This window comes from Fukomys damarensis, unplaced genomic scaffold (assembly GCF_012274545.1).
Source record: "Fukomys damarensis isolate Sample0158 unplaced genomic scaffold, DMR_v1.0_HiC HiC_scaffold_39, whole genome shotgun sequence".
NCBI classification, from domain to species: domain Eukaryota; kingdom Metazoa; phylum Chordata; class Mammalia; order Rodentia; family Bathyergidae; genus Fukomys; species Fukomys damarensis.
In genome coordinates, this window is record NW_022900951.1 from 93,312,785 (window position 1) to 93,326,297 (window position 13,513).

At 32.1% G+C, this 13,513-nt stretch overlaps 1 protein-coding gene across 1 annotated transcript in view; it reads left to right on the plus strand.

Annotated features, from left to right (window-relative positions):
* Nucleotides 1-12,799, plus strand: part of Slc6a14 (solute carrier family 6 member 14) — a 31,128-nt gene extending 18,329 nt beyond the window's left edge. Inside the window, exons 9-14 of the mRNA XM_010615994.1 lie at nt 44-169; nt 1,362-1,480; nt 1,877-1,976; nt 2,229-2,338; nt 11,490-11,657; nt 12,653-12,799. Coding sequence (XP_010614296.1) covers nt 44-169; nt 1,362-1,480; nt 1,877-1,976; nt 2,229-2,338; nt 11,490-11,657; nt 12,653-12,799 — 770 coding nt within the window. The remainder of the gene's footprint in view (nt 1-43; nt 170-1,361; nt 1,481-1,876; nt 1,977-2,228; nt 2,339-11,489; nt 11,658-12,652) is intronic.
* Nucleotides 12,800-13,513: the final 714 nt, after the last annotated feature.

A 13,513-nucleotide genomic window follows, 5' to 3' on the forward strand; every position in this document is an offset into this window, starting at 1 on the left:
AATTTTTTTAGCAACTAATTTAAAATACCATATATTTTCATAGGATTTGATTTAGCATTCATTGCCTATCCAGAAGCTCTAGCCCAACTCCCAGGAGGTCCATTTTGGTCCATATTATTTTTCTTCATGCTTTTAACTTTGGGTCTTGATTCTCAGTTTGCTTCCATTGGTAAGTAATATGTATTCCCACTGTTAACAAAAACTTCAGATTTTATTCATGTTTCCTTGAAATCATCCTTTTCTTACTTCTATTATTTCCTGTAGCTGTTACTTTCAGAATGATTTTTCTGAATTTTTAATTTAAAAAGGAATAAATATTTTTATATTTGTTTCAGATATATTTAGAAAAAAATTTGTTGTAGGTAAATTTGAAGTCTCTTAAATCACCTATATTTCTTTCATTAATGTAGTTCACAGTTTTTTTCTAGTCAACCATCACCATAGATTACACATCATTCAGTCAATGTTTGTAGACATTATTTGTACACCCATGAATAGCATAAAACTTAAATATTTCTTATTTAAATATGAAATGTGAACTTTCATAGCATACATATTATTTGACAGTTATTTTATATTCACTATGGATCCATGTTGATACACAAATATATAAATTAGTTTAATCCACAATCTTGTGCCATACTGATGGGTATCTGGTTTCTATTTCTGTTAATTACACGCATTGCTGCAACAACTGTCTTATTTACAACTCAATTCACACATAGAAATTTCCCCTAAGGTACAAAACTAGAAAATTCTGAAACAATTTCAATCATATCATTTTCTTATGTAAAAAACATTGTCATGGTTTATTCTGTTTACATGGTGAAGTCCATGGTCTTCTGGCTGGATTTCGAAGCCCTTGAAAAATCTCAAAACATACTTTTTAATCCTTTCACTTGTAAGTCCTTCTATTCTCAGAAAGTTCTCTACTTAATGGATACATATCTCTTAAACATAGAATGTCTTCTATCTCTATGCCACTTACTTTTGTTTTATTTGGTCATTTTCTACATGCCAGTTACTAGTCACCTGATTTAGGTCCTATCAGAATTCTTCCTTCTCTATAACTCTTTTTCAAATCACTTCAGCCCCTGGGGATTGGTTACTGTATAGTTACAATTAGTAAAAATCTTTATGAAACAGACTTTAAAAAACAAATAGAGCTGCTTTTGATTTTCAGCAAAATCAACAAGTGGTCATTGCTAAGAGAAAGAACACTATGGATTATTTTAAGGCAGGGCCCTGAGTATATTTTCTACATATATTTGTAAATTTGTTTGATAAAGGATATAAGTTGAATTCTGTGATTAACTTGAGGAGTCAACAGTCATATAACATGCCACCTTTTTCCTCTAAAGAAACGATTACAACAACAATTCAAGATTTATTTCCCAAAATAATGAAGAAAATGAGGATTCCTATAACTTTGGGTTGCTGCTTGGTTTTGTTCCTCCTCGGTCTCATCTGTGTGACTCAGGTATATTACAGGTTTTTCTTTTCATAGACAAAATGTTAGCTAGAAAATACTTTAGAATCTAAAATTAAAAAAATATTTAGGAGAATGTTTAGTGACAAGTTCATGTTCTATTTGTATAAGGGCTTTCCAAGTTCTAAACAATTTTCCTTTCCCAAAATACAATAAGACCACAGACTTTAAACATACAGATTTCATGGAAGCTACTAAAATATATACAGACACTGCATACCTTTTTGATAGCCAACTGTTGTAAATGACTCACTAGAATGTTTACTTATTTCAATAGAAATTAGACTAAAGATAATGTATTAAATTCAAATTAATTTATTCTATTTGAATGCTTAGTCAAACATAAAAAGACTTAAAATATTTCTATAAATAATCATTTTTTTGTAGGCTGGAATTTACTGGGTTCTTCTGATTGACCACTTTTGTGCTGGATGGGGTATTTTGATTGCAGCTATACTGGAGATAATAGGAATCGTCTGGATTTATGGTAAATAATAATTAGAGAGTGACTTACAAGTTTTACTAAAATAGTTTAGTTTTATTACTTTTACTATGTATATAATTGTATTATCAGTAATTACATTATTATATTAAAGCAGATTTGCAAAAACATGAAGAAAATTAACTGTAAGTATATTCTTCATTATGGTTAAGAATGTGTTTAGATATAGAAAGATAATTTGAATGACAATGATTATTTGAGGAAACTGATCATTATTATTGCCGTTGTTTTCTTTAGGAGGGAACAGATTCATTAAAGATATAGAAATGATGATTGGAGCAAAAAAGTGGATATTCTGGCTATGGTGGAGAGTTTGCTGGTTTGCTGTTACACCTGTCCTGCTGATTGTAAGTTAATAATACATAATTAATTAAGAATAAATAATTATTCATTCAAATGTTTCTAAGATGAATTGTAGAATAATTCACATTGAAAACAAGAAAAACTAATGTAAATGAATAATTTTCAAGGTTTGCGGTATTTATGGCTATTGCCTCAAAAGTGCCTAAATTAAAATGCCTTTGCAATATTATTTGTCAGGTATTGGGTTTAAACATTTAGAAAATAAATCAAACAGTAACAAATAAGTTAAAATTTGTCAATTAGGTAAATAAAAAAGAAATAATGAATCTGTTCATTTCCTAAAAGATATACTGAGTTACCAATTACATTCTTAATATTTCTTCCATTTCCAGACAGTATAAAGACACATAAGGCCCAGATGACAGCTTTAAGGAATTTATTTTAAAAATACTGATTGCTAAGAGACAACATTCAGATTTTAACATGTATTTTTCTATTTATCGGGGATGTATGCAGTTTCTGCATTTAGTACAAGAAACTCACAGTTGTCAATAGAGGCAATGGTTTTATATTAATAACTTTAACATTAACAATTGGTGTTATGTTATTTAAGAGCTGAGGATTGTTGTTGTTGTACCGGGGATCGAACTCAGGTCCTTACGTTTGCAAGGCAGGCCACAGAACCGCTGAGCTAAATCCCCAGCCCAAATGATGTCTTCTTGAAGAGACATAGTGTATAGATGTGAAATATTCAAGTGACATTTCAATAAAGGAAAGACTTTAATAAAAAAACAAGCATTTCATGGGATGGAAAATCACTGTGGACTAGAGCTAATCATGGGGCTGGGATGATGGCAAAGCATCATAGATAAGATTTTGTCTCATTGTCTTCATGATTCAAAGGTTTTCCTAGAAGAGACCATTAAGTAAATTGGTCTAGTATTTGCATTAGAAGTATTGTATTTGATTGCTTTTGATTGCTTTTACGAGGTGTTAGTGTTTATGTATGTTTTTAGAATTGTAGAATTTGTTTCAAGCAGTGAGTAGTTTGGGCCGGATGTGATAAATTAAAATACTTATATTTTACACATTCTCACTAAATGTCTTCAAATGTGCCATTAACTGTTATTTACCTCATTGGACAAATCTATATAATAAAATAAGCTCCTTATCAACCTGGAAGATCCCACCAGACTTCTTTTTCAATATTTTTATGGATACATTTTAGATATACAATACAGTTACATTCATCATTGGGATCTTGTACCTTTTCATGACAGATCTTAGTGCTTATTTTTCCCCATTCTCCTAGCCTTCCTTCCTTTCTCCACCCTTCCCTATTTACAAAGACTTTGTTTCCATTTTTCCTTTTCTCTTATTTTTTCTCTTCCCTTTTTCCTTTCTTCTACCCCACCCATTTACCCAATACCTTTAGATCATTTATTCTTATTACAAAATATCAATTATACATTTTAACCCTTATTTATACTTTTAGTTAATCACATCAGAGAAACTATATGGTATTTACACATGTGTGTCCTATTAATTTCACTTAAGAGTATGTCATCAGTGTGCCTCCACTTAGCTTTAAATGTCTCTAGTTTCTTGTTCTTATGGCTGAGTAGTACTCCATTTCATAAAAAAGGAAAACACATCTTTATCCAGTCTCCAGTTGATGGGCAATTAGGCTGTTTCCAAGTTTTAGCTATTACAAACTGTGCTTCTATAAAAATGGGTGAGCATATACCACTGTGGTATGATTCTTTTAATTCTTTCGGGAAGATATCCAGCAGGGGAATAGCTGAGTCAAATGGGAGTTCTAATCCTAGATGTTTGAGGCATCACCATATTGATTTGCACAGTGGTTGTACCAGTCTGCACTCCAACCAACAACGGAGAAGGGTTCTTTTCTCTCCACAATCCCGCCAGAATTTGTTATTGGTTGATTTCATGATAGCAGTCATTCTTTCTGGGGTGAGGTTGAATCTCAGTGTTGCTTACGTCTGCATCTATAGAATGACCAGTGATATTGAACATTTTTTCATATTATTATTTGCTGCTTTTACCTCTTTGTCTGAGAAATGTCTGTTCATTTCAGATGCCCATTTTTGAATTGGGTCTTTATATTTGGGGGGTCTGAGTTTTTTGTGTTCTTTATAAATTCTGGATAGTAGACTTTTGTCTGAGGAACAGCTGGTAAAAACTTTACACACATTTACAGACAACATAGGTTGTCTCTTAGCTCTGTTGGTGGTTTCTCTTCAAGTGCAGAAGCTTTTTAAAAACATGAGATCCCAGATGTTGATTCTTTTTGCTAGTTCTGGTGCTACTGAAGATTTGTTCATAAAGTCTTTCCCTATGTCAATATCTTCAAGAGTTTTACTTAACTTAGCTTCTAGCAAGTTTAGTGTTCTGTTATAATATTTAGATCTTTAATGCACTTGGATTTTAGTTTAGTGCATGGTGAAAGATAGGGGTCTAGTTTTAATCTTTGGCAAGCTGAAATCCAATTTTTCCAGCATCATTTATTAAAGAGGCTATCCTTCCTCCAGTGAGGATGGTTGGCTCCTTTGTCAAATATGAGGTAGCTGAGTATGTCTGGAGTTGTTTCTGCATCTTCTAATCTATCTCATTGATCCTTGAGTCTGTCTTTTTGCCAGTACCATGCTATTTTTATCACAGTGGCTTTGTAGTATAGTTTCAAATTGGGGATTTTGATACTCCTGCCATGTTGTCTAGAATGGCTTTTGCTATTCTACTTCTCTTCTGGTTCCAAATGAATTTTTGCACTGTTTTCTTTAGTTCTGTGAAATATACTGTTGGGATTTCAAGCTGGATTTCACTGAATCTGTATAGCAGTTTTGGTAGTATGACCATTTTTACTATTTTGGTTCTTCCTACCCAGGAACAAGGGACATATTTCAATTTTTTATATCCTCTTTGATCTCTTTTTTTCAGAGTATCATAGTTCTCCATGTAGAGGTTTTTTGCTTCCTTCATTAGACTGATTCCTAGATATTTCACTTTTTGTACGCTATTGTGAAAGGGACTGTTTACCTAATTTCTCTCTCAATTAGTTTGTTATTTGTGTACAAGAAGGCTATTGATTTTTGAATTTTGACCTTGTATCCAGCTACTCTACTGAATCTGTCAGTTAAGTCTATAAGTCTTTTGATGGAGTTTCTATGGGCTCTTCTATGTAGAGTATCATATCACCAGAAAATAATGACCGTTCAACTTCTTCCTTTCCTATATTTATTATTTTATTTCTTCCTCTTATCTAATTGCTGTTGTTAATGTTTCCAAAACTATATTGAATGGGAGTGGAGATAGTGCACATCCTTGTCTTATTCTTTATTTTAGCGTGAATGTTTTCAGTTTTTGACCATTTAGTATGATGTTGGGTGTTGGCTTTTCATAGATAGCCTTTGTCAATTTGAGATAAAGGCCATCTATTCCAATTTTCTGCAGGGTTTTCATCATAAATGTGTGTTGAATTTTGTCAAATGTCTTATTGTATCTATAGAGATGATCATATGATTTTTGTCCTTGACTCTGTTAATATAGTGTACTACATTTATTGGTTTATGTATGTTTAACCTTCCTTGCATCCCTTGGTTAAATCCAACTACATTAGGGTGTATGATTTTCTTGATTTCCCTCTATATTCTGTTTGCCAGTATCTTATTGAGGATTTTTTCATCTATGTTCATTAGGGAGGTGCCTGTAGTTCTCCTTCTTGGTTGGGTCTTTCCCTGGTTTTGAAATCAAAGTAACACTTGCTTCCTGGAATAAATTCAGAAGTATTGCTTCCCTTACCATTTCATTGAAAATTTTAAAGAGTATTGGCAGTAGTTCTTCTCTAAATGTTTTATAGAATTCAGCAGTAAATTATCAGGATGTGGGCTTTTCTTTGTTGGTAATTTTTTAATTACATTTTCAATTTCACTCATTGTAATTGGAGTGTTTATAATTTTTATATATTTTTCAGTCAAATTTGGTAATTCATATGTATCTAGAAATCTGTCCATTTCTTCTGTGTTTTCCATTTTACTAGAATTCAGGTTCTTGACTTAGGTTTTGATGATCCTCTTGATTTTTGCTGGATCTGTTGTGACTTCACCTTTCTTATTCCTTATTGCATGGATTTGAGCCATTTGTTTCCTTTTTTGATAAATTTGGCTAAGAGTTTATCAATTTTACTTATTCCTTTGAAAAACCAGTTCTTTGATTCATTGATTTTTTTGTATTGTTCTATTAATCTGCATTGCATAGATTTCTGCTCCAATCATTGTAATTTCTCCCTTATAGGAGCTTTGGGTTTTTCCTGCTTTTGTTTTTCTAGGAGTTTAAGATTCAGCATTAGGTTGTTTATTTGAATTTGCTCTGTTTTTCTTCTATGGGCATTCACTGCTATATATTTCCCTCATAGAACTGATTACACAGCATCCCATAGATTCCTGTATGATTGTATTGGCATTCTCATTAATTTGTAAAATCTGTCTAATTTCTTCTGTGACCCATTGGTTGTTCAGGATAGTGTAATTCAATTTTCATGTGTTTGTGAAGTCCTTGTGGTTTCTTTTGCTACTGATATCCAGTTTAATTGCACTGTGGTCTGACAATACACATGGGGTAACTTCAACTCCTTTGCATTTACTTAACTATGTTCAATGAGTTATTATGTGGTCTATTTTGGACAATGACCCATGTGCAGCTGAAAAGAACGTATATTCTGATTTTGTGGTGTGGAACACTGTGTATACCTCTGTTAAGTGCATTTGTTCAAAAGCTTGGTTCAGTTCTAGTATTTCATTGTTGATTTTTTTTGCCTAGATGACCTGTCTATTTGTGACGTTGAGGTATTTATTTCCCCCCACTATAATTGTATTAGTACTTATTTGGTTTTTCATGTCCCTTAATATTTGCGTTGTATAGTTCGGGTCATTAGTATTTGGTGCATTTATATTTATGATTGACATCTCTTCATTTTGAATTGTTCCCTTTACAAGGATGTAGTGACCTTGTTTGTCTCTCTTAATTAGTTTTGGTTTGAAATTTACTTTGTTTGCAAATAAGATAGCTACCCCTGCTTCTCTGGGCTCCTCTTGCATGGAGAATTGTTTTCCATCCTTTTACTTTCAATCTATACGTTCCCTTTTGAACCACGTGCATTTCTTTTTTTAATTGGGTTTATTGGTAAATTTGAGATATATAGTACAGTTGCATTCATCATTGGGATCTTGTACCTTTACATGACAGGTCTTGGTTCTCATTTTTTACCCTTGTCCCTGCCCTTCCTTCACCCCCTCCTCCCCTCCCCATTTACAAACACTTTATTTCCATTTTTTCACTTTCTCATAATTTTTCTTATCCCTTATTTCCTTTCCCCTACCCTTCCCCTACACCTGTAGCCTTTTTCTTCCTATTTTATACTGTCAATTATAGTCCATTTCTTTTGATTGATGAATTGAGGAAATTAACATTGATGTTTATAACTGATATGTATTGATTTATCATCATCGTGTCATTATGCTGTTGTTGGCTTTTTCTAATTTTTTCTCTCTCTGCCTTTTATTTCTTGCCTTGCCTGGTAGCTTTGCTCTTTTGGGCCTCATGGGGTTGTGATCTTCATTGTCTTTTTCTAGGATGTTATTTAGAATTGTTTGGAGTGCTGGTTTGATATTCATTAAGTTTCTCAGGTGTTCTTTGTTATGGAAGTATCTTATTTCCCCATCCATTTTGAAAGAGAGTTTTGCAGTATACATCAGTCTAGGTTGGAGGTTGTTTTCTTTTAGGGCTTGAAATACCTCAGTCCAGGCTCTTTTTGACTAGAGGGTTTGTGTTGAAAAGTCTGCTGTGATTCTGATGGACTTTCCTTTGCATGTGATTTTTTTCTTTTCTCTAACTGCTTGTAGTATTTCATTCTTCTGTTGGGTTTCTTATATCTTGATTATTATATGCCTATGTGTAGATATTTTTGTCCATGGCTATTTGAAGTCCTATATGCCTCACTTCTCTCTATGTTAAATTCGGTTGCTCTGTTTGGGATGTTTTCTGGAATTAATTCTGTGAACAGTTTTTAAATGTCATTTGTACTTTCCCCTTCTTTTTCTTGGACTCCTATCCATCTTATATTATTCTTGTTTGTGTCATCTGGGAGCTGTTGGATTTTCTCATGTTCCCTTACTATTTTTAAGAGATCCTTCTTTTCTTGGGCACTGATCTCCATCCTCTCTTCTATATCTGATATCCTTTCTTCAGATTGGTCCAGTCTATTATGTAAACTTTCAATAGAGTATTTAATCTCTTGGAAATCAATCCGAATCTCTCTCATGGATTCCATTTCTTTCCTATGTTGGACATTCATAGCTTCTATTATGGTCTGAGGTCATGTAGTTTTTTTTATCTGTTTCGGTTCTAGAGTCTCTAAGCATGTCATTCATTCTGCACACCATCTCTGCAGTTATCTGGGAAATTATTTCTGTTTTTAATTTTTCTAGAGCCTCATTCATCTGTTTTTTTTTTTTCTTCCAGCCCATTCAGGATGTTCATGTGGTTGATTATCAGGCTTTTCCATTTCATTTACCCCAGAATTTGTCTTTCATATGCTGGAAGTCTGTGTTTCTGCTTGAGCTTGGTTGAATTTTTCTGTTATTTTTGTTGTTGGTACTCTCCTTTGCTTGATATAATGATTAATACTTCCATCTTCCTGTTACAGCTTGTGTTTAGGTTTTGAGTCTTTAATGACTCTGATGAAATCCTTTTTTCATTATAGGGGAAGGATAACTGATTAGATCAATCACTACATCTTAGCCCCATGACACAATCAGCAACACAAAAGCATCAAGCACAACTTAGAAAATGATAATTTGTGTTTGTTATTAATCTATCACCTTTAACTGTTTCGATTAAATAAAAATCAAGGCTAGATCTTAGGACAATGGTCTTTATAATCCCACTGTGCTTCTGTGTGTGAGTCAAAGTACCAGCACTGCAGGAGGCCAGAGGTGCATGGGGGGTGGGGTTGTAGGCATCTGCTTGGTGCCGAGGTCATCATCTGTGGCAAGAGGCAGCTCTACCTCTTACAGGTCTGCTGCGGAGGCTGGGTAACTGAAGCAAGAGCTCCCCAGTAGGCTTCTTAAGAAGTTATTTTCCATTGATCTCATAAGGCTGACAGTTAAATTTACTTTAAATACAAAAGTTTTAAATATTAAATGGTACACGTTGCCAACTATCTTGTATAAAATTATGCGTATTAGACTCCTTTGTCCCTCATTCATTTTCTTATAATTATGTACTACTGTCGCAATTGTAAAATACATTTAAATTACTCTAAGTAATTTATTATAATGGAGTTAATCCAGCCAGTTCTAAAATTGTACTTGAATATCTGTTTATAAAGATTGCTAGAATCCATTGTTTTCTCTTTTTTTGGCTAAAATAAAGATGGCTAAATTTAGAGAAATTACTTTTGGGATTTTTAAGTTTTGTTTTATTTTACTTTGCATATTTTAAAGTTTTAATGCCTTAATATGACTGTTAGGTTTTTAAAAAACATTTTTAAAACCTGAATTTAAAGTGATTTCCCTTTTAAGATTTCATATTTTGTTGTGTTACTTGCACTTATTTTGTTTTTGTCTCAATGAGAGGCTCGAAGTGAAGTTTGCTTTGGTAAAAATGCCCAAGTAGTGTATGTAAATCCATGTGTGCTTTGAAGTGATGAGAAAAGGGTTCTTTGAAGTGAAAAATAGTAGAAACAATTGCTAAGCAAGGAGACAAACATGTCCAGGAATAAAGCACTTTTACATTCCCATTGAATTAACATATATTCTGGATATTTATGGTATAGTATAAAATAATTTATTATAAAAGAAAAATCATTTCTCCTAGGTATATACCCAGCAGTGAGTTATCTGGATCATATGATAGTTCTATTTTTAATTTTTTTGAAGAATTTCCATATTTTTGAAGATTTTCCATATTGACTGCTTCCCTAATGGCTCTATTAATTGACATTCTTACTTACAGTTTGCAGGGGTTTGTTTTTTTCACCTCATACTTGTCCACAATCATATTCCTAGGAAATGCTATTTAGCTATAAAAAGAGTGAAATCTAGTCCTTTGTAACAGCATGAATTGAAAGAAGATCACTATGTTAAGTAAAATAAGCTAGACACAGAAGGAGAAGTATGACATGGTCTCACTGATGTAGAATCCAATAATTTTATCTTATAAAACTTGAAAGCAGAATGGTGGGTTACCAGAGATTGCAGAGAGTAAGGTGAAGAGGGAAGAGGAGAAACCGATTAAGGCATGCTATGTTATTGTTAGGTAGGAGCAAAAAGCTCTGGTATATTATTACACAATATGGTTAGTATAAATAACAATAATGTATTGTGTGTTTCAATAAGAAATAATTTTAAAAATGCCATCATAAAGACATGATAAATGTTTGAGAAAATAGATGTTCAATTTTACTTAAACATTATAGAATGTATGCATGTATCAAAACAATACACAGTGCTCCCATTAATATGTACATTTTATGCCTTTATTTACAAATTAAAAATAAAAACTAATTAATTTAAATGAAAAAAGTTGAAAGCTTAGTAATAATAGAGGGATGGAGACAGACAGGAAAGAGTGAAAAAGAAAGTAAAAGGGACTAATATATGATTTAATTTATGGGATTCAATTCTCTAATATGAGTTTATTTATTAAGTATCACGCATACTATCCTAATAACAAAAAGGGAAGAAAGACTCACTAATGAAAGTATTCATATTTTACTTTCAGTCTGCTATATGAACAAATATTTTATTGAAATACACTGTATGTTGAAAAAGTATTCATATCTTCTATACATATATAGAAATTGGGCTGGAGATTTGGCTCAGTGGTTCTGCCTCCTGCCTTGCAAGCCAAAGGGCCCGAGTTCAATCCCCAGTACCAAAAAATAAGTAAATAAAAATAAAAAATAAATATATAAAAGTATTAATTTTGGTAGTATATATTCAGAGAAAAAACATGTGGTTCATTTTATTTTGTTAATTTCTGGCTTGTTATCTGGTTATTTTAGTTTATCTTCATTTTCATTGTTTTGAGAAATTACTTCTTAGAAATAGAATCAAATTTCTAATTATTTGCGCAGTCTAATCTTTAGCTTTGTGTTTTCATATTTTATTTTTATAGACAATTTTAATCTGGTCATTGGTGAAATTTCATAATCCTGAATATGCTGATATTCCATACCCTAACTGGGCAGTTGCTGTAGGCTGGTGTATGATTATTTTCTGCATTATATGGATTCCAATTATGGCTGTCATAAAAATAATGCAGGCCAGAGGAACTATCTGTGAAGTAAGCAAATTAAATTTTTAAATAGTTTATATAAAGTACTTTTGATAAAAATGAAGATGAATTTACTTACATGGTAGTAATATGACATTATATGAGATTGAATTAATCAGTGTTTCCTCTAACTCCTTCTATACTGGATGTAATCATCTGTTACCAATGTATAACATTCTTTCTATATGTATTTACGTGTCACCCTGTATGGTACTCTATGCTCCTTTTGCAAGAAGTCTAGTTTGCCTTGTTGCTGCATCTTTGAGTTCTATTATAGTGCTTAGTTATGATCTTTGTATTTGTACTGAGTTGTCCTTGAAAATGTCACAAAGCAAATGAGTCCTTTGTTTTTTATATCTATAACCTCTACTTTTATTACCTCATCTGATTATAATACAAGTCCTAATGGTGTGTTTAATACAAGTCCTAATAGTGTGCTTAGATTGGAATGAGCTAGATAAGTTATAATCATCCTTCTTCCATGGAGGCCTAGACAGGTAGAGTTAATTATGACTTCTTACTAGAAATATGACAAGGTAGGCTCAAGAGTTTTTTATTAAAGTACATTCCCAAACCCATCAAATAATGGATTTAAATCAATGGTTTGACAGTGGATCTTTCTTTCTTTGGTTCTAGAAACACATCTCACTGCACAATACTTTAAATTCTCACTTTATCCTCACCTTAAACGTTTGAGAATACAGTGAAGGTACTGTTACTCTAAAGGGCTCACATACCTTCTTCTGAAATCATTTACATTCACAGTTACTGTGATATAATAGTACAAATTCTACTGAGAATTAGTTAATAACAATTATTTGATTGCAATTTCTTAGTAGGCTGTGCCTTACTACGAATTTAGGCTATTACTCTTTACTTTTCTGTGGTTCTCAATTCGTGGTAATTAACAAAGAAGTTTAAAATTTTAAAATGAGAGTCTAGGACAATACTGGCTTGTTTATATAGTATTTAAATTCTAAGAAAAAATTCTTTTTGCATTTCAGCGCATTGTAAGCTGCATTACACCAGCTTCTAACTGGGGTCCGTACCTGGAACGACATCGTGGGGAGAGATATAAAGACATGGTAGGGCCTAGTAAAGAGACTGACCATGAAATACCTACTATAAGTGGCAGTAGAAAACCCGAATGAAATCTAATTTTTAAAGATGCATGGTTGTTCCATAATGTGATTTTTTAAAAATAGTGGAACTTTTAATTTATTTGTATGCTGAGTAGAAAAATGAACATGCTATATGCACAATATGGTGACAAATGTTTTTTCCACTTAAGCAGGAATGTAATATAAAATGTGAATCTGTTAATATTTAGCAATGTTCTTATATTTTGTTTAAGATTAATTATCTTTATAACTTTCACAATAACATTTTATAAATATTATCACAATGTTTTTATTGCACTGAAATATTTGAGTTGATTACTTAGAAAATAGTTACTTTTATTATGCAAGTTTAAAATATTATTTTATTCTATTTTCTTAATGTACAGTCTTTCTCTTTCAAACTGAAGGAAAATCAATCAGTATTTGTAAAAGAAAGTGTTACAAACTCAGTGTCTCAGTTACTTGGAAATGTTATATTTTTGGAAGTAAATGGACTGTCTATGTGAGTGATGTATTTTAGTACTTTTGACACAAATAAATCTAAAAATTTCATTCCTTGAAGGTTTATATTTCTACATGAACTTAATAGTTGTGCTCTTTACTGACAAACTTAGTAGTTGCATTCTTTATTTAGAAAGACAAATAAGAAAGGAAATAAGCATCTGTTAACAGGGATTAAAAGAAGAAAATGGAATACAGAAGTTTTGAATACTTCTTTCTTTATATTACTGTCTTCCTTCTTTA